This window comes from Lipophrys pholis (genome assembly GCF_963383615.2).
Source record: "Lipophrys pholis genome assembly, chromosome: 13".
NCBI classification, from domain to species: domain Eukaryota; kingdom Metazoa; phylum Chordata; class Actinopteri; order Blenniiformes; family Blenniidae; genus Lipophrys; species Lipophrys pholis.
In genome coordinates, this window is record NC_137632.1 from 4190711 (window position 1) to 4218602 (window position 27892).

Consider the following 27892-nt stretch of genomic DNA (forward strand, 5'->3'; position numbering starts at 1 on the left):
CTCCCAGAATAGGCGGGAGGCTGGTTAAGTTACAATGCAACTGTTTTTTTAAACACATCTTTGCAAACGAGCTGTACAATTGTGCACCTTGATGAATGTGTGTGTGTGTGTGTGTGTGTGTGTGTGTGTGTGTGTGTGTGTGTGTGAGCTTTAATCTTTGATCATTCCAGCCCAAAAGGATTCAGGCCTGTGCTGATCCTCCTCAGAATCTTCTTGATTGGGATCACGTTTCATGGCGTTCGGTAGTTCAGCACACGAGTGGTGCCAATGTCTCCTTGTAAACAAAAAGAATAATTTACATGCCAAAGCGTTCCTCTTAGATTAGGAGAAGAGATTCACTCTGTGGTAAGATTAAAGTGACACTTCTGGTTCAGTAAATTTGGTCTTGATAAATACTCCCGCGGTTCAGTCTTGAATCAGGCTAATAGGAAACACATTTGGCCGTTTTTTTTTTTTTTTAGAGTCCAGATGTGAACTTAATGCTCAGGCCTTGTAGTTTGATGACTATCTGGAGTCACCTCCACCTAAACAATGAACTAAAAAAGGCAGTGTGTGGATATAGAGGATACATGGAGCAAATACGGTGCAAATACAGTGAAGCACCATTTCTCTGTGTGCAACAATTTCTTTGTCCATCTTTGAGCTGACGTCTTCGTCATTGACCTGACAGCCAACGGCCTTTTCACCCCTCGACTGAGCACAAATTGTAGGTGTGTGTGAGTGTGCGGACGTGCATAACACGCGCTTGTAGCTTATTTGCAGCGGCTGTGAAAGAGGCGTAATTGTCGAGTAAACTAGTTCCACTCTTCACATTGCCGTGTCCAATACTTGAGAGTAAAGCAGCTCAGGTTGAACGAGATGTCACTCCCATGTGACGGGCCGGTGTTTGAGACATCTGTAAGACCACGGGGTGGAAGGAATGGGACAAGAAACCACTGGAAGACCCAGAGGAACCCCTTTAATCTGACATCCTTACATTCCCAAGAATATAACAGCCTGCTTTCAGCCTGGACAGTTTGAGTCTCGCTCTGCTGTTCACCATCAACGCAGTTAGTCGCACACAGAATGTTGGTTCTTGGTCCCGGATCATTGGGGAAGGTTTGCAATTTCAGTCTTTGCGGATGCATTTCAGCTTCCACAAGGTGGCAATGTTGCTCCATCCTGCTCCGGCAGCGTGTCAATCACACTTGGCAGATAAGCCTGAATATACGGTCACACCCGTGTAGCACGCACACCTCCACACCCAGAAGCAAACATGGAGAAGGGCAGCAGTGGTCAGGAGGGGGGTGAGCCGAGTGGCGAGTGTTAATCAGGAGCAAAGCCTCTCAGGGAGTCGGTCAGTGCTCCGCTCTACACATACACCGGTTCACATCCCTCCCCCTGCTCTCCCTCCTCGTCCTCGTCTTCCTCTTCATCCTCCTCCTCCTGGTCCTCTTCCTCTGGGCCCATGCCAGCGGCTCCAGTGATGCTCGGCAGCCCCTCGCTGGCCTCCGGAGGTTTCGGGTAGCGGAAAGGGCAGCCGTTGTCGTCAAAGAACCTGCGGAAGGTGAACTCGTAGAAGGCGTGCTCCGGGTGCTTCCCATGCGGCGAGCAGAGAGCGTCAAGCGCCCGCGTGCTGTCCCCGCTGTCGCTCCACGCCCCCGGGCCACCCTCCTCCTCCACCGGGTCGAAGTTGGACGTGTCCATGGGGTGGGCGATCTTGGGTCGGTAGGGAGCCGGCTGCTGCCGCAGATTGCTGGAGAAATCCATCTGTGCGAAGAAGGGGTGGGCCTTGATCTCCCCGGCGCCGTTAGCACCCAGGCGGTCCTCGGCAGAGCAGCACAGACGGCCGATGATGTCAATCGACTCCGGGCTCAGTTTGACCTGGACGGGCACCTGCAGAGTGCTCTCCCAGTTAATGACCTGCAGGGAGGAGAGACACGACAGATCAGTATCATCACATGTAGTAGTTGTCATAGCATTAAGGGAAATCACTCCGAAGACAATAGCAAGACCAAAGTTCACTTTGACATTACACAAATTTTAAATTTCAAACTCTTGCCTGGAAACCTTACTCCTAAACACACACACAGTAGATAGTCCAACCACAGCAGAAAAGCAGGGAGAGAGAACGCACGCCCACTAACTCAGGTCTCATCAAAAACGAACACTTTGAATTCTGTCCTTTATTTACTTAGTTTAGAGCCCTCCCTTATTGATTAGTGCTGTAAATGGGGAGCTGCTGGGGGTTTAACCATCCATAACTATTGTTTTCTCTCTGTCAAAGTGCCTTGAAATGACTGCGTTGTATTTGGCGCTGCGAAAATAAAATGAACAGAAAATCGTTGTGCAATCTGAATAAAAGCAGGTGGTCGCAGTGGCTGCTACCTCTGCAGAAGATCTACGTGTGGATCGAGTTTAATCAGTTGTTTAAATGGGGTCTTTCTGTGCCCTGCTCCCCCCAATCAAACTGTTCTAAAAAATAATGGGTCACTGAGGTGAAAAAAGTAGAGATTTCAGCCACGTTTTCAGGCTGCTGATAATCCAGTGGAACCCATCTGAAAGCAGGGATCCCTTATTACCTTCTCAACTCACCTTAATCTGAGTCTCGGTGGGCGTGGCAGCCAGGAAGGGCGGCTGTCCAACCAGCATCTCAAACAGGATCACTCCCACACTCCACCAGTCACACAGCTGAGTGTAACCTGGACACAAGGCACACGTAATTATTCAACAGCTGCTTTACCTTCAGAGACAAATACAAATAACCAAGTTCACAATGGCTGACAGTGATGTATACACACAGGTTCTATCATCTTTTTAGAGCATTGATCAGTGAGGAAATGACAACTAAAGCTGAAGTTATGCCTCTTAATTGGTGCACTTGTTAATGGTATTTCTTGCCCTGAAAAGTAGCGCAGCATCAGGCATAAACAGAAACCCTAAACACATCATCCACTGTATGACAAAAATAAAACCCAACAGCCAATACCACACAAAAAGCAGGCAGCGCAATGTTGTCCAATGCAGGATTTCTGTTTTAATTTGTAAATAGTTTGGTAATTCACTTGATTGAGAACTAGAACAGTTCTTATGTTACACAGCGGTTTAACCAATTCAAATGAATTTGACCCAGAGAAATGGAAAAAGGTGGGTGATTAATAAAATTAAAGAACACACAGGCTCTGAAAGAATAAAAAGGGAAATGAAAACACCAAAGAAAATGTATTTGGTGGGTAAATCAGTCATTTGTTGCAGTTGACAGGATTTTAATTTGGGCATCTGACCATTTAAACGACAAGAAGCATCTGATCCAGTGAAACCAAAAATATCTGCTCCATCAAATATCTTTTCTATTGTCACCCACCTTTGCGCAGCAGAACTTCAGGTGCAATGTAGTTGGGTGTGCCGACCAGGGAGTGAGCCAGGCAGCGCTGGTGCTGCCGGTTGGCGGGCTGCTCCAGCGTCATCAGCCGATCGCCACAGCGGCAGTTGGACACGTCGTCCCAGAAGTCACTGGGCTCCATGCTGTCTTGTCTGACGTGGCTCCCTGAAATACAACAGCACATATTAGCTGGAATTGAAAATTGTCATAACTCAGTGGCTGTTCCGGCTGAACATTGAACCTGGGAGTAAAAAGATAAACTAGATTATTCAGGAACATTTATTTAATCAGAAAATCAAATGAGAAACTAGAAACTCCGACTTCAGTGTCAAAGCACAGTGGTATTCGAGCAGCAGTTTTCCTCTAAACTCAGACGTCCTCATTCAAGGAGAGGCTGCGGCGACTGCACAGACTCAGAAAAATATGTGGGCGTGGCCCCGGACAACAAGCTGGACTGATCTGCAAACACAGACATCATCTTCAAGAAGGACAGAGACACCTTGTCTTTCTGAGGAGGCTCAGATCCTCTGATGTCTGCAGTGACCCCCCTGTACATGTTTTACCACACTGTGGTGGGTCGGGGGGGGGGTTTCTATGCTGCACACTGTTGGCTCAGTGGAGGGAACAGGTCTGGACTCTATGGCAACTGTGGCACGAGGGTCTGGGGTAAAGGCCATCATGGGCAATGCTGACCACCCTGCTTTGCTTATTTTCATGATATATTAAATAAATATTTAACTGAATCCCTGTTTTTTTTTATTATACCTTAATTACATTGTGACTGCAAAAAAATATAAATAAGTAACTGTGAATTTTTATCATTACAATGAATGTGAGCTACTGGACACCTTCAATTTTCCACCCGAGGGATGAAAAAAGAATCTTCTATTCTAATCTATAAGGTTGTATCTAAATATAAAAACTATAGGAACAATCTATCTGAACACGTGATTTTGCACATTTCAGCCATGTAACATGAAAAAAGAAACAAAGGAAAGCGCTTCACCTTTCTGGTAGTATTTGGAGTTGTGCGTCCAGCGGAAACCTGTGCACAGACCGAAGTCAGTCAGCTTGATGTGTCCGTCCAGGTCGATGAGGATGTTGTCTGGCTTGATGTCACGGTGGATGAAGCCCATCTTGTGGACGCTCTCGATCGCCAGCGTGAGCTCTGCCACATAGAAGCGAGCCAGGGGTTCGGGGAAGACGCCCATTCGGATGAGCAGGCTCATCATGTCTCCTCCGGGGATGTAGTCCATGACGAAGTAAAGGCTGTCGCGGTCCTGGAAGGAGTAGTAAAGACGCACCACCCACTCGTTGTCCGCTTCTGCCAGGATGTCTCGTTCTGCTTTCACGTGGGCCACCTGCATGAGAGGAATTTGAACAACTTGTCTTCATGAGTGAAACCCACAGAGGTCTGCGATCCACATTCTCAGTACAAACTTGGCAAATGACCGCAGACAACAAATTAAGTGAAAAGTCAAAACTTTAAAATAATGACAACCAAAGTGTGTGAAATTACCTGGTTGCGATTGAGGACATCTTTTTTGCGCAGTGTTTTCATGGCATAAAGTGCACCAGTGTCTACTTTACGTGTGAGGCACACTTCACCAAAAGCACCAATGCCCAGCGTCTTGATCTTGACAAACATGGACTTGTCCATTTTGGCTCGACGGAGCCTGTTGTAGTTGGACTCTTTCTGGTTAAGCATCTTCCTCATCTGTTCCTGCTCTGCCTCCGACAGGCCGGCCTGGGCACATAGGAGAGAGGGTGACACAGCACAGTCAGCAACAATCACTGCACAGCTTCTTTGAAAGAAAACAATACGTCCATTCTTCATGCCTTATTAATACCCGGACCTCAGTTACCAAATTTAACTCAATCTTTTGTTTAACTGTCTCAGTCAAGATTTGGAGCGTTTTGTCCTCGTGCATAAATGCCTTTCAATCATTTTGATGAAAGAGGTCAGAAGGGCAGAGGCCAAGACCATGATTCAAGACAAGCGCAAGCAAACACGAGAGTGAACACACTGACGCCTCACTTCCAGACAAAGATCTTGTTGTCTGACACCGAGTCCTGAGGGAAAATTCTCAAGATGGTAACCTCTGAGACCTCACGACTTTGCACCCATTATGGTGTCTTATCTGATCTGCTGTTTCGCCCCATAAACTTCAGCAGTGGTTTATCGGGTTTCAGGTGAAAAAAAATATTTCAGTTTTTGACAGAAGCAGTGGACTTGAAGTTAAATTAAATTTGGGTCCCCTCATGGGGACCCAAATTTAATTTGCAAAGGTTGATGAGAGCCATTTTTAAAATCCACAACACACAAAAAAACCCAGTTCATTTTGCTACAATTCCCAGAGTCCACTTCAGACAGAATAAGCTTCACAGTGAATAATTAGCAGCCATTCAAGGAAAATAGTGAAGGGCAGTGAGCAGAGGTTTGATTCTGTACCACAGCCGTTTGTCTAGACTTGCTTGTTTCACCTGAACATGCCTGTGTATTCTGTGTAATCTGGCTTTAGCACACAATTAACTGTATAATGTAGGCTTGTGCAAGGGAAACCAATATAACCTCAATAAATCAGTTGAATTAGACAAAACAACTGCTCTGATGTCATATTTCGATATTGTTTACCAACATCCCGAGCTGGTTTAGTCTGGAAACAGGAGTTTTTACCACAAGATGATGCAGTGAGTCACTCAAAGAAGCAGCAGGTAAAAGAGTTTGGGACACAGTGGAATAACCGTGTACTTCATAAGCAGCATAAAACCTTTACCCACCAGAAAATGATCAGGATTACACTTTTGTTACAGGGAAGAAAAGGGCCAATGATACCTCTCGATATAATTTCACTATTGTCAGCAGTTGTTAACAGTACAACATTTAGTGTGAGAAACTCTTGAGTAAGCATCACTTTATTTATGTGAGGTTGCACATCTTGGTCCCATTCTGTACCACTACTATAACCGAACCTCTGAGACCACTGACGTAACGCTGCCAGTCAATGTATAAACATCGGCTTAAACGATTCTTTTCAGCTTCAAAGCAGCCAGCTAAACAGAATACATCGAGGATAAGATCATTTACTCATAAGCAGCATGTGTGGTAGTTTTTGGTTTTTGCTTAAAGACACACAGTGTAGGGCTCATGGCCCCTGCCCTCCATTTTTGCCAAAATTAACATTTTGACCTCTGAACTCCTGAGCTCAGCCTGTCTTGTGTTTTATTTGAATGTATAGAAATGTATAAAACTGCCCGAAAACTGAATCCAGCAGCTCAGTTCATGACAGTGTCGTGTCCCACAATGAAGTATCTTTGGCGATACTTCAAACATCTTCAAATTGTACTCCTATGATTGATAGAAGTAATGCAAACTTAAGACTACAGAAGACATTATATTGTATCATCATCCAGTAAAACGCTCCTTATTATAGCTTTCAGGTTTGTGGCATTTTTAAAATCATGGTTTGATGAAACAGGAGCGGTTATAAAGTATGGCCTTACCTTGGACATCTCTTGTTCCAGCTGAAGCCTGCGGCTGAGCTTCTGCTGATAGGTCTTCATAACATTCTCTATGTGCTGCTCCATGTAGAACTTGAAGGCAAAAGGCGAGTACGTTTTGATGCGCGACTCCCTCTTCTCCTCATCCCGTCCGTTCTTCCTCAGAGGAACGGGAGACGTTTGGATCTGCTTCTTGTCTTTCACCGTTTTTTCTGACTTCCCCAACTTTGTCTTCTCTTTCACCTGCTGGCTGTCCTCGCCCTTTCCGCTCCCTCCGCTGCCACCATGTGTGCTTCTGGCCACCTGGGCGCTGTGCTCCTGAGCTCCACACATGGCTCCAGTGGCTTCCAGGGCTCCTGGCTCTCCGGCAGTCCCAGACATGAGCAGGTTTTTGGGGTAAGGTGGTGGCGGGCACCGTTGCTCCTGTGCAGGCTCCAGAGAGTATGCCTCCTCTGGCATGTAGGCCAACTGCTCTGTGGCATCTGGGGATTGAGCTGTCATCCAACCAGGGTGACATGGTCCCACAGCTGTCTTGGGCTCTGGTCTCATCACACGGATACTTTTGACTGGCTGCTGGATGGGTGGGGACGTTACAGCTGTGATGGTGTTCGGGGGTCCAAGAGAAGGGTCTTGTTTCCCAGCTGCAGGAGGTGTAGCCATTGGGGGCCGAACCCCGTTTGGACCTGCAGAGCGACTGTTGAAGGAATTTGTCCTGCTGGGGACACGCACCTCCCCTCTGAAGGGGCCCTGGGGCTGGGATTGTCTTGCTTGCGGGGCCCCTTCGGGGCCAGGAGGCCCGGCCCAGTGGTGCTCATATAGGTCCAGGTTGAGGCTGGCCCTGGATGGTGTCATCAAGCCCTGGGGAAGATCTGAGAAGTCAGGACCCATCGCTGCCACCCCACCAGGGGAGCGAGACATCATGTGGACCTGGTGTGAGGTGGGGCTTGCTTGTCTTGGGTGAGAATGAGGAGGGAGGTATAAGTTAGTGGGGTATCCTCCACCTGCTCCTCCAGGCCCGTTCTGGCCCATGCCTCCTTTCCCCTGCATGGTGACATAGTTGTCTGGGGGTGCCATAGGGGGTGCTGGCATCTTGTTTTGAAAAGAGGGGGTCCTCTTGACTCCATAGCCCGCAGGCTCCATCATGTGCGGCCTGGCGTGGCCATAGTCATAGTGTGGACCTGGAACAGGGCCCCCTGGAGGCTGCGGCTGGAGTTGCAAGGGCTGTCCAGGGACATTGTAGCCCATCATAGGGCCGTGCTGCTCCATGCTGCCTGGGTAGCCCTTCTGCTGGGCCCCGGGGGGATACATTGTGTTACCTGGGTTGGTTTGGGACGCCATCACTGGTGGGTATGTGCCCATACTGGGAGGTCGACCCACCATGGGGTTTCCCATTGCAGGGCCCTGTGCTGCACCCGATGGGGGCATCATGTAGTTCATGACGGGAGGAGCAGTCATGTAGGGTCGGGGTATCTCACCCTCTGGCCCATATCCTGTCACACCCTCATACATCGGAGCTCCCATCTGATGATATGGAGGCATGGCACCTGCCTCGCCTGACGCCTCGAGCGTTGGCCGGAGGTCCATCGCATTTGGCATGCCAGCTTTTCCTGTGATGAGAGGCGGCAAAACGACGGTTGAAGTTTAATCAACTACTGATTGAAAATTACAGGCACATGCTAATTTGCTGAAATGGAGGTTGTACCTGGTGAAGTCTGTTTTATGACACGGACGATGAGCTCATTGCGAGGGTCAAGGTAACTCATTTTACTGATGTACTCCAAGGCTGCTTCGATGTTCCTGCTGCCTGTTTGTTTCAACGCACGCACCGCCATTTCCTGCAAAGCAGACAAGGAGAAGTGATTTAGCACCTGATTGTAGGCTTCATACAGAGGAGAACAATAAATCATATATGCATTAATAGACACCTGCAATTAATCAGACACTAATTCGTAAATGAAAACAGGAATGTGCGTTTTTGCCACACTTGTGAAAACAAAGCAGCTGATATAAACATGCAGACAAAAAAAACAAAAAACAAGACGGGTCCAGTAGGTGCTCAAGCACCTGCATCCTCTCCATTCAAGGGTCACATACCAGTGATTTCCCGTCAGTTACCCAAAAAACACAACGAAAATGTAGAGGGATGGAAAGACTTGGAAAGTGGTTACCCTCTCTTAAACACAAAAATACAAAATTCCAACCGAAGTGTTAATGTGAGCAAAGCGTGATGGGTGAGCCCACCTCAGCCTTATTCAGAAAACCTCTGATCCAATGTTATCTAGTGATTCATGGTCATAGCTGGGAAGCAGATTGTGGTAAATTAATCTAATTTGACACAAACATTGTAAACCCCGTCTTTATTAACAGCGACTGTCTGTCTAATTTAAATTAAAATTTTATTTTTATAGCCGAGGGGAAATTCATGCCAAATTGACTCATCGGTAGCAGCCGCACAGAGCAGCGCTCAAGGGGAGCTGGGTGGGGGGGGGGTACCCATGCACACACAGAAATCCCCGGGTCATGTTTGAACCCACAGACCTTCTTGCTGTGAGGCGAGAGCACTACCCACTGAGGAACATAATGAACATCCAGCCCAAAGACAGCAGGCGGGTCACTATAAAAGTTTGCAACCATGTTTGTATTAAACAATACTGAAAATACTTTTGGCTCATATAAAAAGTTAAGAGTAAGACATCCTGAGGTGTAAGTCTCAGTACTGTAATGACATATCAGCGTTATCTGGAATAAGAGTGGCAGAAACATTAATTTATGAGAGGTATTTTACAATCGATGCGTTTCATTTGAATGCAGCTCATCAGTTTAACAGCGGGTGTGTTGCAAGCTGTGAGGCCGAGATATTTGTGGATTGGACGTGACCCCATTTAGAAAATCAAGATTTCCCGTGCTGAAGACAGCGAACCAGCACTTCTCTTCCTGAGTGTACCGTCTGTTTTACACCAGTAAACATGTAAACAAACAGAACCACAGAGGGGGAGAAACCCAGCAGAAAGTCTGCTCTTCCCTCCACCGACAGAGCGACCCACACCTAGATGAGGAAATCCCCTCGAATGGCATATGACCTCACTGCAAAGACATTTCAACTCAGACTTCAGCTGGCTGGACCAACGGAGAGAGTGAGACGCCCCTGCTGGCCCACCACGAGAACTACAGCCACAAAACTGTTACAGACAATAGAAGCTTCACAACCCTGGATAAGTCTGAGATGGGGGCACGGCAAAATCCGAAGCACCGTGAGGATTGGCGTTTCATTCGTCAATAGAACACAAATTGATACCCAAAGACAAGCACATCAACCAAGCCTGCTCCCAGTAGACCACTGACACACCACAACCGGACAATATCACTCCACTCCAACTGTGCAATAAGTGGTGCAATAGCAACGACAATCTATAAAAACTTATTTACTATGTGCAATACATCCACCCCCATATTCTGTACATGTCCACACTTATAGGCACCGTGTGCATATTTTTCATTATATTGTATTTTTATCTGCCTTTTTAGTTCCTGCTATGTGTACTTCTTTCTCTTTACTATCCTGTTGTACCACTGCAAATTTCTCCACATGTGAGATAAATAAAGGATATCTTATCTTATAAGACATGACTGAGGCATGCATGAATATCTAAAGAAACACACGCACAACATGTGCATGTCAATTATGAACTGCAGTGACGCCTGTCCACCGCAGTTTCCAAAGAGACCATTCGACACCTGCAGTGTATTTAGTCCCCCGCAGACAGATTTCTAATGAGAGCCAAGAGATGTGAGCACAATATTCCAGCTCTTAAATCATTGAGGCGGCTTCAAGATCATTTTTAGCTGATACTAAGTGCTGCTGCGAGTTCATAAATCACTCAGCAGCCTTGTGAGTCAGATCGTCTGTATTGAGGTGAGCCGAAATGGCAAAAACTGTCATCAGCTGTGATGCAGCATATCAATAAAAGTGACTCCATGATGACTCAGTTTTTGACTGCCCTCTTTGTGCACTTCAGTAGATCTTAGTGATATAGTAGAAGATACTGACTGAATATACCTGATTTACAGGGTTAGGTTTGGAGTGTGTGGGGGCTGGGGGTGTGAAGGGGGAATATGACACAAACCGCTCCACCATAAGGATTGGTCAATGCAGAACAAAGGAATTTCCCCAAGGGGATTAATGAAGTACCAGTAATTTAGATAGTTCATACCACCTATCTACTGTCCTGTTGTTGAAGATTTTGGCTTTTACTTGGGAGTTTTGTCAGCTACTGAATCTTCAGTGGCCCTCACTGAACCTCAGTTGAGTCCATACTGCTCACCATGCTGCCATCATTTAATAGTTTGTATTATAAAGCAGTTCTGGGGTAGTTTTATATGGTAGAGCCAAGTGATTCTCCAGGTTAACTCCAGAAAGTGTTTGAATTCATTGTTCTGATGAACGCATGCTGCAGCGAGCTCCACCGTCATAAGCATGCTGCCTTTAAATCATATTTAATTTCATTATTATACTATTTTGAATTTTACTTTATTCAGTAAAGTCATATCTTTGCCTCTTTGTGCATGTTGATATACAAATCTACATGATGAGGGTTTTTTTTTTCTTTTTTTTTTTTTAAACCATCTACCATCCTCATTTACAGCACCTCAATGAGAACAATATCTTTTTTTTGTAAAATAATACAAAGCATATCATCTAACAACAGAGGCAAGAAAAAATGCCTTTGTCTTTAAGAGTGCGAGGAAATGAAAGAACAGCTGAGAAAAGAGGTTTCATCCCTGTGGAGCCATTTTGTGGTCCAACTTTCTGCGGTTTGTCAGACCTACTGGCAGCCTTTATTTGTCAGGAGGACAGTAAATCAAACATACAATAAACCGTTTCAAAGTAGGACTGCGCAGCGACTGTGGGCACAGTCGGCTCTGAAAGGCCGGAAATGCCAAGGCCACACACTTTATACGCCTTCTGCACAACGTACGTGTGCGCAGTGTCCGTGCCAGCGTGCTCATGTGTGTGAGTGCGACGTGCACAAGCCGGCCTTTTTGGTCCCCTCCCCTCGCAAAGACCATACATAACTTTATTTCCCTGAGCACAGGACAGGGCCACACACACACACACCGACACACACACACACACACACAGAGTTTATACTGCGTTTCCTGTGTGTTCGTGTATGTGTGTGTCAGTTAAATTCCTGTGTAGCCAACAGAGAGCGCAGGCTGCCAGAGCCGCCCTGTAATGTCACATTTTGTCCTCCTTGCCTCAGTCTTTCTCGCTTCTTTACTCCGACTCTGCTTTCCATACTTGTCGTGAATCACTAAGCCAGCCACTTTCAAGAGTTTTAAACTTTATTGACAATGACAACGTATAAAACTGAAATGAAGCCTGAATAGTGGCAAACATTTGCATGGACTACTGGAAACCAGTACCAGCAGCTTCCCGGTAAGATACATTAAGGCTCCGTCCACACGAAACAAAACAATATTTATTTTTCTCCCCGTACTTATAAAGTTCCCCGTCCTCGTGGCATCGGTCCAGGATTTACCTGCGTCCATACGACGCCATGGAAATGACTCAAAACTATGTAGTACGCCCGTCTGTTGCCTTGCGTGGCATTTCTGTGTCGAGTTGACATGTTTTACCTGCGTGTGCAACTTTCTTTGCTTCAAAATCCAAAACATGATTTGAAGTTGATTGGTGTCAACCATAGATGTGAACATGAATATGTGTGGTTGTTCATCACTCTGTATTTGCCCCGTGGTGAACCTCGGAGTATCACTTCAGTGTTCAAATAGGACAAAAAAAAAAAACCACCTCTAATTTCTCAAAGTGTCCCATTTCTTTCAAATATAGTTTAATAATACAAAACTGCAAACAGTAGGATCTTTTTATTCATTCTTAAATGCTTAATCTAAATATTTTGATAAGCCAATAATATAAACTGGTACTCAGTTCTGGCAAGTCAGGTGATAGCACTTATGCTCATATTTTTTAATGATAAACAAAAATCAAAAAGTAGTCACATTTATTTATGATTGCTCATGCAAATAAGTTTTGATCCATTTTATTTTTAGCCTTCAGCTAAAACTACTTTTTCTTCCTCTGGTGCTGCCTCGCTCCGAGCATAGTCGACTTGTTTCAAATAGAAATTCACCAAAATTGATTCTTTAGTTTTATTATCAAAATGCATTTGTCAATATTTTTGACATCCTGGGAGTTTGAGAGCCCATTTCTAGTGTTTGGTTTGTGTACTGTAAACCAGTAATGATAAACTTCATTTTTACGAGTTTAAAGCAGAAGTGTCATTGCATCATTTTACACAATTGAAAAATCCCTAATACTCTGCCACCACAGTTGTGAAAAAATGTTAAATTTCCTTGTCAACAATCTGCTTTTCCCTTTACAAAGGTTGTATTTTGTACTATGATCCTCTGAACTTGTACTCCTAAATGTCCGACCAAAGCGGTGTCTGTAAATACTGATGTTAACCTCTACCTCCCTACACTGTCACCACTGTCATCCATATTTCTAATATCACCGGAGATCTTGTAGAATGTAGGAAATTAAAAGAATACCAGAAGGCAGAAAGTCAACTGTCGAGACTTGTACTTTATATATTAGCCTTTACAGTGGACTTCATATACAACATTACCGTCTCTTTCAAAAACAACCACTAACATTGAAAACAGCAAGATATTGAAAGTTTGGAGGGGAAATTCAACCGCCAGCAAATCAAAATGAATCCCGTCATAAATAGACTGAGGACCGAGTTGTATTTGAACCGGAGTCGCATATGAACTGCCAGCAAATCGTGTGTGTGTGTGTGTTGGGCGGGGGTGGGACTGGTGACCCCGGCTGTCATGGCGACAGATATTCCTCGCTCACATTCCTCAGGCCAGGAAGCAGGAATTCAAGCTATTTGCAATCTGGAGAGTCTCTCTTCCATCCCTCTTCTCTCCCAGTTGAAAATATCCAGGCCACATTTGCACCCTTGTCATGACGGTTGTGGGCCACAAGCCTCCGTCTTATCCCAAACTCATAATCACCAGCACGCGCACACACACACACACACACACACACACACACACACACACACACACACACACACACACACACACACACACACACACACACACACACACACACACACACACACACACACACACACACACACACACACACACACACACACACACACACACACACACACACACACACACACACACACACACACACACACACACACACACACACACACACACACACACACACACACACACACACACACACACACACAAATGTCTTATTTTTCTCTGCACGGCGGGGACAGACATTATCTGGATGGTTTTGTTTTCAGAACTTAAGTTCGTGATGTGACCCACTTCTGAGATACGGGAGCCCTGCAGATCACATCCATATGAGGGACCTCGCGGCGGAAGCAGATGGAACATGCCAACAGTGAATGTGTCATTCCCAGAGACAGCTGAAAAGGCTATCACTGTCCATCTTTCTCATCTTCCACATCTGTGGCAAAACACACAAACTTAAACAAAACAAGTGCAACACAATGCCCAGCTAAGCCTGCCTTACAAATGAATTCAGTGTGAGCCTTTCGAACACAACACACACACCGCCTCTAAACTCACGTCCTGTTGCTCTGATTGTTACATAAACACCACAATGTTTGTTTGCTCACATGCTGAAGGCTTAAATATGCTTAGCGTGCACCGGATTCCTTCTCCTTGTCCTGCGCATACAGTAAGAGGCCTGTGAGGAGGAGTTCAGGAAAGAGGCCAAAAAAAAAAAAAAAAAAAAAAAAAGCAAAGAAATCTCAAGAGCGCACCCTGCTTCCCTCCACTTCCTTTCGTTCCCTCTCATCTCCAGTGCCTGTCATACCACCCCCACCCTCGTTCCCCCTCCAAAACATTTCCTCTTTTAAAAAAATGATTGTGTAACAAGCCACATTGCTCTGTGATTTGCAGCTGGAGAAGATGGGCGAGGACGGAGAAGGAAAGACAATACAGCTGATATATGACGGTCGTCAAATGTGTTTTAAAATAATAATAAAAGGACCTCAAAAAAAATTATTATTTAATTTATTTTCCAATATTGAAAAGTTTCACGTTTACACGGACACGGCAGTAATGCTGAAAAGGATGTGGTTAGCATGTTGGGCCAGGAGTTGGTGCTGTTGGTTGTTTTAGTAATCAAACCACACAAACGTAAACATAGAACAAAAACAATGGCGAGCACACGGACATTCGTCTGGACAGAGGACCATGTTGGATTGCTATTCCAGATGACTCAACAATCAAACTACCAATTCTCAGGAGAATATCGACTGGCAGTCCATCTACTTGTATATGTGCACAACAAATAACTGCCACAGCAGCATCAGCAGCACCTCCGTTGTCTACACACACATAGACGGGGCATTTTCAGAAAGTTGCCATTTTTCGATTTTATTCGGAACCCAAAACTGCATTTTCAGTGGCTCTAACCACCATTGTCGTGTAAACGGACAGCCAAAATGCAACAAAGCTTTTCTCTTTTCACTTGAAACCGTCATTGTGTTAACGCCTTAATTCAACGTGCACAGACATTCTCACAGCAGGTGAATTCACCAGTTAATTCCTCTTCCACAAGCCTATAGCAGTTTGCCATTGTTGGTATACGGAGAAACCAGATGAACGTTTGCCTTCTCTAGCATGTGCTGAGGAGAAACGTCTACTAAGAGTCAATAGAGGGCAATTAATTGACACACATGATAGAATGCAGCGATAAGAGAGATATTACAAAGTGCCTTAAAAAGACTGGAAAATGGTCCAATAAACGAGACAGACAATAATCTGAAAGTATGATTAAAGTTCAACACATAGTACCAGAAATAGAAGCAAAGAAACATAAGTGAGCAAAACTTCAGACACAGCGTATACTAGTCATGGTCATACAACACGGTTGACTTGGTAAAGATGTTGTCTGTTCTTTAACCAGTCAACATTATGTTGTCATAAAACTGAGGTTATTTCTGTCTTCAGTTTGTTGGACCACATTGCTAAATATCAAATCTTCACTGGTGGTATAATAGTAAGATAATGTGTACTATTATTCTGTATTTGAATTCTCCAAGATGAAGCTTTGCTATATTATCCATAATCTTTATTACTATAATTATTATTACTGATTTTGCATCATGTTTTAATGATTATCTGAGACTCTGAACTGTTTGGATTTCTTCTAAAACAATAAACTACTACCAGAAAAGTTTGTGTTTTTACACTCAGGCCCCCCTAAAATTTTCAAATGTGTGTAAATATGCTTGAAAGGGCCGTTGTGGGAAGAAAGCAGAGAAGACCCGCCCACACACAGGGAGGACATGCAATCTTCCCACAGAGAGGCTGCCAAGCCCAACTCCGACGAGGGGATGTTCATGCTGCGAGGCAGCAGTGCTAACCACTACACACTGTGCGGGTCTGTTCTCACGTTGAAGCATTTATTTCAGTGCGACAAATTCAAGAGTACCACCGCTAGAGAGAAAAACACAGTAAACTTCTTTCATTAGTACACAACCAGAAGCAATGCATTGCTGTCGACATCAACGAAATGGGACAAATCTATGGAATGTGACGTCCAGTTCAGGAGAGACCAAGAGGAGGAGGAGGAGGAGGAGGAGGAGGAGGCAAAGCGACACGTTTGGCGGCGACTCGACTGCAGTAGAAGGAACTGTTCCACCCTGCTGCCATTGAAAGTTAGCTTCCTGTTTGTATTGACCGGGCCAGCACCACTCTGGCCCATTCACAATTGGTGGCAGCAATGGAGGTCAGGCTACAACCCACAATAGAAATGGCCGCTTCATGTGTGGTATATGTTTGAAATTTAATATTACTCTCACAATAAAGAAAAAACACAGAAATATAATTTATTCCTATAGGGAGTGTAGAAGTATCCCAACAGATTCTTATTTCAATCCACAATGTTCCAGGTACCATCAGCTTTTCCTCTCGTGTGAACCACCCACTGAATGAGGATTAAAAGGATTTAAAGAGCACAAAATAGGCCAAAACAAACCCAAAAAGTAAGTAAATTGAAATAATAAAAAAACAAAACTTCGGGGCTCAGATTGGGGTGTCTGCCGCTGTAGCATCGTCCACACTCAGTCCAGACGTGGAAACAAGACGCAGGTCAAAGGTCCTCCTGATATCAGCTCACAGCGGGTCTTCAGGGTGCAAATTAGCCGCATTAGCCAGCCTCATAACTTTCTCTCCTTCGCAGTACATGCAGGGGCCCGAGCCAAGCATTTTTCACATCCTGTGCTCCATCACAGGGCTCGTCATCGTCCAACACAGACGCACCACATCCTAACCTGACAAAGCTGGATGCTGCGATATGGACGTCTGGTTGGCTTCCCTTCAAATTGGACTCATTCACTTGATTTGACCTTGTCACAGCTCTCAAAGGGACGGTCATGTTGGTTGGGCTCCTATTAAGACGGCACAGGGTGCAGCAAGTGCATGTTCAATGCAGCATTGAGGCTAAACTATAGAATTCCTGTTTCCACAGTTGCTTGTCGGCAGCTTCCAGAGGTGCAACTTGAAATTGTGCAAACGTAAAGTTTAAAATGGTCTACGTCAGACCAGGCTTGTGGAAGCTGATGTGAACTGTCCTCCAACAAGACGGAGGTCGGCCCCTGAGTAACAGGATTCACAAGACCCCTACGTGCTGCAATTCCTGCAGCTGAAGGTCAACTGTGACACAGCCACTTGTTTCCGCTACGTTTTACAGATGTTCAATGGCATATTTGCATTCCTCAAGTCGGGCACAGAAAGACCCGTTGGGAAATCCACCTGATATTTCAACTCACGGTCCCACCGTTATGTAACTAGAGCACTATACCACTTGGCAGTGAGACTTGTATTGTAGTGCATATTGAAATACATAACATTCATAAGTGCTTCCTTTGAGTGTTCCTGACTGATGGAGGCAGCGTGGCTTCAAGAGAGACTTTTCTAGTGGTTCCCTGGTCCAGACCAGTTCGCTTTTTTTTTTTTTTTGAAAAGAGGATCAAAATTATTGCTAAAAAGGAGTTATTTACATCTGCATTTTTTATTCTAGACCAAAAGATCTGGTGCTACTTTTCTTTCTGAAATTAATTCCACAAGAATAAAGAGTGGACTGGGCCAAATCAACACAGATTAGAACTCACAGCTTATATAAAGTCAGATCTGATGTGCACATATGCTGTAAAGATATGACACAACTGAAACCTGACATGTCCTGCGCTCAGTTCTGCAACAGCTCAACTACAATCACCAGACAAAACAATCCTCTGAAACTCATCTCAACTGCACCAGATCCGAGGGTGAAGACGCTCTAAGACACAAATTATTGACACAGAAGTCCTGAGAGTGTTTGAAACATTGGCAGAGGAAGAGGATTTACACTTTAGCGTCGTTTGCGGATCAGGAAATAATAATGGGTTCCGCTTGCTTTGCACTCTTCTTGGCATTTTTGAGAAAAAGATTAAATTCAGACCCCTCCACGAGAGCTGCTGGAACAATGCCGTGTGCTCAGCTGAGGCAGTCTAATGGTTATTGGACCACTGGAGTAAGATATCACAGTCTATGAAATGTATAAAAAAAAAGAGTGGAAACAGCGACACTAGTTCCAATGTAATAGACATCCACTATCAACTGCAGTATGCGGCACTTTTAAAGAAAGCATCCTGAACAAAGAAATTACAGAAATGTCCATTTCAACCTTACCCAATGGTCAGAAAGGTCATTCTCACTCATTCACAATAATTTCTTTGATTTGAATTTAATAGCAGTGAAACGTGTCGCCCGTCTCCCTAGAAAAGGGTGATCACATGGGCACAGCAGGAACAGGCAGAGGAGCACAAGCCCGTGATAGGCAGCAGCAGTGTGTGTGTTTCTCATAAATAGAATTTGGACAGAAAAAAGTTACTTCATGTTACCAGATTGCATTTTTAATGAAGTAGCTACTAGTTCTCCTCGTCATGGACTTATTCAACAGAGAAGTTTTTGTACTCGTCTCCTTCCGCTGTTTTAAGTTTGTTATCGATGAGATTCACTAATTCATATGCAAAAAGTCTGTTTGATGCATGATATTAGCCTGCAAGAAGGTGAAAAAAGAAGTTTAATATGAGAAGAACTACATCTTATTATATTTGGCGTAAAGGTATTATAAGGCGTAAAGGTCCCTCCTATAAGTACCTCCCACTTCTGCTAAAATGTGAGTCGACACAATATCAGGAGTGTCAGAAATACGCACAAGCGAAGGCACATTTTCACTTTCACGACAATTCTGTCCAATCCATTCTGCAGTTTTTCTCTGTTTGGCTCACCTGGTCACACCCGGCATTCACCAACTCCTGCAGCATCTGTCGATTCACCTCCCCGGCGCCCGCTGGATGTGCCGACCCGGAGGAGGGGCCCGACTCGTTGGCAAAGGGCATGAGGGACTTGCGGATTTCCCGCAGTGCATTCTGGTAGTTGTTGAACTTCTGCGGAGGCCGAAGCTGCTGCTGCCGGCTGGCCGTGTCTTTCCCGCTCTTGCAGTCGGCTCCTCTGCTGCCTTCGCTCCGGGAGCTGCCGCCGTGCAGGGCCTGGCTCACCAGCTTGGCCGGCTGTTTGAGGCCCTCTTTAATCTCCTGAAGCCTCTGCCGTGTGTTGCCCACATACGGGGCTGCGGGAAAAGTCTTGGGCCTCATGGCCTCAGTGCCAAGGCCAGTGACCTACTCTAAAAGGGAAACACACCCACCCACACACACAAGCTGGCACTCACTTTGTTTCACCCTTCAAATGATCCCCCTCAAGCTGTCTGACCCAAATAGATAAAGATCCCCCAGCAGACCCGATCGGAGGCACAGATTCAGGAGTCGTCCTCTTAGTCCCTTCGTCGTTTGTCTCACTTTCTGTGTCTGACTCCCGCTGGTGGGGTGGATGGAGGCGAGGCGGGATACTACAGGCATGCCATGGTGTGACATTTCATGGCTCGGGTTCCAGCTTATTCCAGGAAATGCAGCCGGTCACGAGGGCACAGTGGAGCCAAACCATGATGATGCCAATCTGCGCCTGTGGAGGAAGAGAGGCAGTGAGAGCATGTAGACCGCGGTCAGGCAAAATGTTTCAGGTTCCTACAATCACTGCACGTATCGGACACTTCAGGGATGCTGCTCTTTAAGTCAACCAAAAATGTTACGACGAAAAGTAAAAAAAAAAAAAACAATAAAAAATGAATAAAAATAACCTCAGATATTCTGATGCAATGCAAGGTAACAGATAGGAATTTCAATGATGTTGCTGGTGGTCACACAGGGATCAGCTGGGGAGGGATCTACAGTATGAGTAATGTATAAGCACTGGCGCATACCTCATGTATTATTCAAGAATGTTCAGGGCAATAAAAGGCCACCTGCCCCCTCCCAGTGCATGGCTGCAGTTGCACAAGTCCGCCCATGTCACTGCATACTTCTGCTAGGTGGTCATTGACGAACACTCTTCCAAGAGCTGGAGCGCCGGGTCAAAACAAGAGAGCGGTCAGTCTGTGATGCTCCTCTGTAATCAGACATTTAACACCACCTAACGGTCTTATCTGGAGGAGCATTCTCTGCATTCTGCCGCAGCGGCGTTACTCCTCCGGGGCCGATTGGATGAAATGCGCAATAAATGTTCCCGTCAGGAGATTCACGTGGGGACCAACGTGAGGCGTTTACTTTTGGGGGGTGACCCCATGAGATGCTGAGTGTTTAAAGGTTTGTTTGCTTTGTGTGATTTAGGGTATATGAGAAAACTGTGTGTAATACCATTAGTCTGGTTTGTTCTTGAATCCACGGCGGTTTGATTGTGTCAGTCATCATGAAGGTGGACATTGAATGAAAACGTCTGTCTGTTGAAAAACGGTGTCAAATACCACATAACTCATTCTGGATTAATCCTGCATCTACGTAATAAGAAATGTTCAGTGAAAGTTCCAAGCCTCTCCCCTATGATCGAGGGGTACACGGTCCTGTGGGGTTCCTCCACTGCACCAACAGGAGCAACTGCTTCACACATCGCCACAGACCCACCGGGCTGCAGAACGTCCATAAAGTGTGACTTCCCGCTGAAAATGTCGATTGAATGTGTCTGAAGGGTTTTAACTGAAAACGTGTAAACATGCAGAATCACATAGCGGCACTGACATTTGTTTCACAGGACCTGGAATTTTTATTTTTTCATCTTTATCTTTATTAGCTTAACCGTCAATTGAGACTGCAACTAAAATGAATGTCTGAGATTCATACAGACGAGGGAAGATAGATGGAGAATACACACTAAATGCTGTTAAAATGATGTTTCATTGACAAAAAGAGGACCTTGTTGTGACCTTCGAAAACATCGCAATCGCAGCTTCACCCGAGGGCCACATGAAACCCAAAAGGACCGTCATCAACCAGCAGAACTCAACCGTCTACATGCATACAGCATCCGATCAGCACTAAAGCATCAAGTTAAGGTTTACTTAAGACTGTTCGGTTGAAACCAAGATAATTACCGAGTCAAGTGGGCATCTCGCTCTGTTTTTGTTACACGTCAGTGTTTGTGTTCGTCTTTTGGGATCCACTTAAAGTTCCTCTTTACAAGCCGGCACTTGACAGGAGACCCTGAAGCTGTCAGGCACCTTTGTTTCCTTCCAGCGGAGCGGCTCGCACGCTTTGAGTGTGTTGTGTTTGAAGAAGACTTCAATTTGGCTGCAGGTGCAATTGCGCCTCCAGACAGCGATCGGGTTTGTTACTGGCAGTAGAAAACAGTTAAGACACAATCCTCTTGTGGCAGGTTTGGACACGGCTGCGGTTTTAAAATCTTGACTAGCATTACAATCATGTTGTTAAGTGATTAACGTTTAATGTATCTGGTTCTGTTCCCAAAACAGTCTTGGAGACAGGTGAATGAAGGGAGAAAAAAATAAAACAAATAACCTGATGTCTTCCAGCAAATTACAGACTCTTGTGCTCTCAACTCTGGCCAATTAATCCAGACGTTTAACAAATCTGGAGAAGATTATTTTTGTAATTTGTTTAAAGGCGGTCAAGCTCATTATTTACTGTCAAAACAGAATGTATTATATGGTGCGGATGGATGTCTGCAGACCAATATAAAGGTATAAACCAAAAGGAAATAAAGCAGGAGAATTAATGTAAATTCAACTGTTTTCATGAATGACTATCTTGTTGTTTCGGGTAGAAAGAGCATTTTTGTAATATTCCCGTCATGGTAATTTTGTTTATCTTATTTGATGCTTAAATGTGTTTCAATCAAGTTTTGGAATACACAGATACCAGTTTATAGACGTATTAACGTTTAGCTATTTGCAGATACTGAGTACATTAACAGCCATTAAGCCTAATTCACACTCCATAAGCAAACAAAGCACGAAGGCTCTGTGTTGCCACTAATAGAACCTCCACACAGCCTCTGTGTCGACGCCACACGCATTTCCAACGGCCTCGAAGGCTCCGGCATACTACTGCGTCTGCAGCGCGTTACGCAGTGTCTATCAATACACTGCTGATTTAGTTGCTGGTGTTGTACGAACGAGCTTTGTCCTCCTCTTGGTATTTTGGCAGAACATCATTTACAGTCTGTGTGACTTCTCTCATTCTCATTATTAATAAAGAGTCTCCAAAACTGGGCCATCAGTGGAACTCTCCTGTGTACCTGTGGGCGATGTTGCTGATGCAGGCGGGGTAATAACTCACTGAATTGTATCGAGGAGCTTATATGAATACTCTGTGCAGCAATGGACCCCATACTGGTATCAATATTCTAAGTCAAGACATGATCCATATATATATATATATATATATATTTTTTTTTTTATGTGAAAGACAAAACGTCCACACGTTTCTCAGTGTTATAACTTATTATTAGGGATGTCCCGATCACACTTTTTTGCCGCCGATACCGATCCGATTTTTCAGAATTGAGTATCGGCCGATACCGATACTTTCCCGATCCGATACTCACATTGCTATTGCAAATATACTCAATAGTCTATTTTTGGAGCAACTAAGATGTCTGAAGCTAAAAGCACTATTGGCAGAAGCTTTGTTTAGCTAGAAATTATTGTAAAACTCACGCACATAAACCACTATATATAACTCTATTGTTATAGGTCTATGGCCCCGCTCCGCCTGCTTCTAGCTTCTGCAGCTCGACCGGAGCTTCTAGTCCCTGATTGTTGTGGTTATTAGGGGACGTTGCGGACCGCGGTCTTTCTCCCCCCATTTTTTTTTAGCTCGGCGGGGTGATCGGCTGGATTTGCCGATCCCCGATCACTCACAAATCACTAATGATGATCACCTACTTATGATGTAGAAAAACAAAAACAAAACAAATGATAAAATACTTAACATCCAGGTAAATATTGGTACATTTTAAAAGATTATATGTACTTTGGTGAGCCCCATTTGATATAATCAGTACCAGGGAGAGACAAAATCTCTTCTTATCCATCAGGGTTAGAACACATGGAGTGAACTAGACAAATCAAAATATTTGATAGTCGGGAGGTGACTGTGGCGTGTGGATGGAGGATGGAAGCGTGTTCCGGCAGGCTGAATCTGATAAGCTGTTTCCTTTTGCAACTTTTTTCCAGGCGAGCCAGAATTTCTCCATGTTTACCAGAGATATAACTTGTGATCGGGAAGATAGATCAGATAAAATTCTTATAGGTACGTCAAACATTTAGGGAGGGGATGCATTCTTTAGGAATCTACATCTGATGGAGTTTGTATCCCCTTGAAGCTCCAATTTCTTTTTCATATTTACTGGAATTCTGAGACATGATGGGAACTGAAAATTTCAATATTTCCCAGGAGTGACTGCGGTATCTAGAAACATGATGAATGCCGTGATGCACTGCTTCTGTTTGAACAAAACAACACTAAATTAGACTTATTTTGGGAACAAAATATATTCCTGGCAAGTTAACGTGTTATAGTTTGTGTCCCAATTTACCTTGAACAAAGGCTGCAACTGTAAAATGATTTTAAAATACTGATACTCCTAATACCACGCAGGTCTGGCTTTTTTTTAATCAAGCACTTTCATCAATGTACAAGAGCAGGAGCTTTTTAAAAGCAATGGGTAGTTTCCCAGCTCTGCTCTGCATTCTTTATTGTGTCATAATTGTGTGTGAAGCCCCCGAGTGACCTCTGGAGCCCCCGCCAGGGAAGTCCCTCACCTCAGGAGAAGAAACATGCAGTTTTTATGTTTGAGTTAAACTATATTTAATACTGTCACTTCATGTTGGATGTTTAAAAGATACTTTTGACAGAAAACAGGCGGGTCTCCCCGTTATGATCACACAAAAATACTTTCCTTTAATCACATGACCTTGTTTACAGTGTAACAGTTGGCTATAAATATTTCCCCAAATCTGCCAATTTAACATGGAATTACCCTGCAGGGGGGAAATGGAGAAACACAAAAGACCCTTGAACATCACTGCCCACCAGCCCCCTCTCTGACAGTCTGCATCCCTCTGGGCCATTTCTCAACGAGACACAGTTCCCATTATTGGCAAAATTAAAAGTTTGTGCAGATAGAGACGTGCCTTTTTTCTTGTTGTTGCCGAGTGGTGGGGTAATGTTTGGCCAAGGGAGCAAAGCCACATAAATGTTGCCCCATCTTTCAGATCTCCTGCCTCCATTCCAGTGACGCTTTAGGCGCCGTGTCCAAGCGATGAGCATTCCTTTCCACAAGTAACTACAAGTAACATACCACCACTGAATCATGGGACGGTCCGCGCTGACCAAAATAAACTAAAAAAACTACTTATATGCGAGTCTTCTGTCTGGAGACAGGCTTCAAAGGGGGATGGAACATGTTGAGCCTCGGGAGAAAAGATTAAAAAAATTGTTTCTGAAAAGCAAAGCATGCTTAACACTCACAGTTACCGATAATGCAAACACACTGGGACTGAAATCCAAATAATACTGTAAGGTTCCTGAAACATCTTCAAAATAAAACGGAGTACTGGTATTCAAAAGTGACATTCTAAAAGTGACTTGCAGGACAAATGGGTAAAATGATTGGAGTCCTCTGACAAGGATAATCTGACAAAGTATCCAGGGAAATAATCAGTTAAATCCAAAGTCAAAATCAAGCTGAAGCGACAAACTGAAATTCCTTTAACAGCCACAAACAACAAATTCCTCAAACTGCTCAATTCTTTAATGGTGTTCTGCAAACGGTCACAGAAGACCTTTGTCTATTAATGTTAAAATAAACCGGCGTGGAAGATTAGAGAGCATGTGGACAAACAGGGTTAATTGTATCTGGGAAGGAGCGAACAGGAGAATTCAGTGTGATCTCTGATCTCTGAGGACCACTGAGGTGGCAGGAAGGCTGCAGGGGAAACTCCAGCTTATCAACAAGATGATTTGTTCATCAACTAATCAAATGTCAGTTATTTGCTGGTAAGTGAGACTTTAGGCTAAATATCATATTGAATGTCACATTGCAGTAGGTTTTGAAAATGTAGTTTGATTTGAAAGATCAACAGGAAACTCAATAAAATTAGAAATGAAAAACATCAAAAACGCGTCGTTAAAGACCGAAATAACTTGTTTTATCTTCAGCGACAACTCACAATCAAAAATGATCGGTTATTACTGTTAATCACTGAGAAAATGTGAAGTTTTGTTTAAAATGAGATTCAAAATTACAAGTGTATTATAAAAAGCAGCAAAGAATAAATCAGACTATTTACATGCCACAGGATCGACACAGGGACGGTCTCGTCCCGTGTTTCACCAGGCGTCTGAGCCTTAACACACAACACGGCTCCACAGGAAGCATCCAGCATCATCTCTGTGCATCCGTTCATCCGGCCAGGCCTTCCCTGACACTTCTCTCCCCATAACTCACAACATAGTAAAGCACAGCAGAGCACAAAGGCAAAACTGGCGAAATAAAAAAAAAAAAAAAAGATCTCCTGCTCAAGGACTAAGGTGGTAAAACGGGCTTCTTGAGTCCTGGACCTCCAGGGTCCGGCAATCTGGCTTCGTTATAGACGATGATTAAGATAAGAAAAAACAGAGAAATGTGAGGGTGGCTTTTTTTGATATAAGATATAAGATATAAGATAAGATATCCCTTTATTTATCTCGCATGTGGAGAAATTTGTAGTGGTACAGCAGGATAGTACAGAGAAAGAAGCACACATAGCAGGAACTAAAAAAAGCAGATAAAAATACAATATAAGAGAAAAATATGCACACGGTGCCTATAAGTGTGGACATGTACAGAGTATGGGGGTGGATGTATTTTACATAGTAAATACGTTCTTATAGATTATTGTAGTTATTGCACCACTTCTTGTCCAGTGAAGAGTATCCTCCATTTCCTCCATTGTTTAACTGGATGAAACTCTGCAGAGCATCACAGGATGATCCTGTCGCATCCTGTGACGCTTCTTGCAGCTCGCTCAGATAAACACGGGTTTGGACTGTTCAGACGTCATCGAACGAAGGACCTCCAGACCGAGGGACGTCTTTCTGGAAGCTCTCAACACTGTTAAACTCTGGTAGAGCCCAGCCCTCACAACTTGCACTGACATCACACCTATTTAGCCGTTTACTATGTAAAAAACTGTATAGATTGTTTATATTACTTTCTATTCTACTCTTTACTTGTGTTTTGGCCTTGAACGGGCAGTACACAATTTCCTACCATGTCATGTAACAGTGTACTGGTATGACAAAGAATCCTTCACCTAGTAAAGTGATGTGATGTGATCAGGTCTGTGCTGCTCAGACAGAATACTGATCAATGCACTGGTGAACTAACGTGTAACCCATATATATATATATATATATATATATATATAAACCAGCACCTGGACTGATGTGACTAAAACACAAAGGTGGAGTGAGTTGGAGCATAGTAGTGGCTCACCTGAATGAAACACATGGTGGCATCAGTGCCAAACTATTCCTTCCTATCCAAACAAGTTATTACTGCACGAGCCAGACGATCCATCCAATTGTTAGTTGCGCATGCAGATTTGCTTAAACAAGCTCGATTGTGTGAACAGAACACCAGGACCTTGGGTGTCCCCATGCAAAATCTGCAATGACTTAAATTTAGCACCAGGGGTTACAAGTCTGAAAGGGACTTCATTTATTTTTTGCTGAAAAACGCGTTAGAATTGCGTCAAAAGTTGAGAAAACCGCTAGAAAGTTGTATTCGATGTGGTTTGCAGTCGTTTGAGGACATGCAATAAGTTAGGGAAGTCTCTTTTAAAGTTCTGTGGCCTTGCGGACTGTATCCCAGGCTGGGGTTTGGAGGGGGGCTGAGAGGAGCAACACATTCCTGTGCAGGGGGAAAATGAGGGGGGGGGGGGAGGGGGGGGTCGTCCTGTAAAGCCCAGAATACTGTGGAGGAAGCAGCGGAAAAAAAAAAGGAAGAAAGAAGAAACCCATTTTAACTCCTGTATGCCTTCATTTTGAGTCCCTCTTCACAGCAGCGAGTCGTGGAAATAAGAGCCAGCACCACCACTCCCCTCCCAGAGAAAAGAAGTAACGCTCCACTTACCATGTGATAGAAGGAGAATAAGTCGAGCTTCGAGGTGAGCGGAGTTAAAAGTCCCGACAGAAAGTGGAGTTTTTAAAGTCCGTGTGCGCGTCGAGGCGGCGGCGGGGCTCGGAGGGGACGGGGCAGCGGGGCGAATGTGATGAAATAAGCCTCCATTTTCTCCGCTCGGGATCAGAAATGCAGCACAAAGTTGGACACTCGCTGCATTGTTAACATTCCACAGGTCACGTGACGGACCGACGCACGTCAGCAGCGCCCGCGCGGAGATCGTGCGTTGACCGTTGAAGTCTCACTCCGCGCAGAAACTCGAAGCTCAGTTTTGTAGTCCCCTCTGTTTATAACCATTTATAATTTCAACAATTAGAATATTGTGAGCTTAACACGAATTAAAACTCCACACACGTGCTTCCAATTGATATGTTGCACTCC

The 27892-nt window shown here is 44.4% G+C and overlaps 1 protein-coding gene across 1 annotated transcript; it reads right to left on the reverse strand.

Annotated features, from left to right (window-relative positions):
• Positions 1 to 408: 408 nt before the first annotated feature.
• Positions 409 to 27671, reverse strand: lats2 (large tumor suppressor kinase 2). The gene is made up of 9 exons (XM_080478656.1): positions 27464 to 27671; positions 19225 to 19954; positions 8565 to 8697; positions 6866 to 8469; positions 4881 to 5108; positions 4368 to 4722; positions 3344 to 3526; positions 2575 to 2681; positions 409 to 1902 (listed from the first exon to the last, which is right to left on the reverse strand). The coding sequence occupies exons 2-9, from the start codon at positions 19588 to 19590 to the stop codon at positions 1351 to 1353; spliced, it is 3528 nt and encodes a 1175-aa protein (XP_080334782.1). The 5' UTR covers positions 19591 to 19954; positions 27464 to 27671; the 3' UTR covers positions 409 to 1350.
• Between the last annotated feature and the right edge of the window lie 221 nt (positions 27672 to 27892).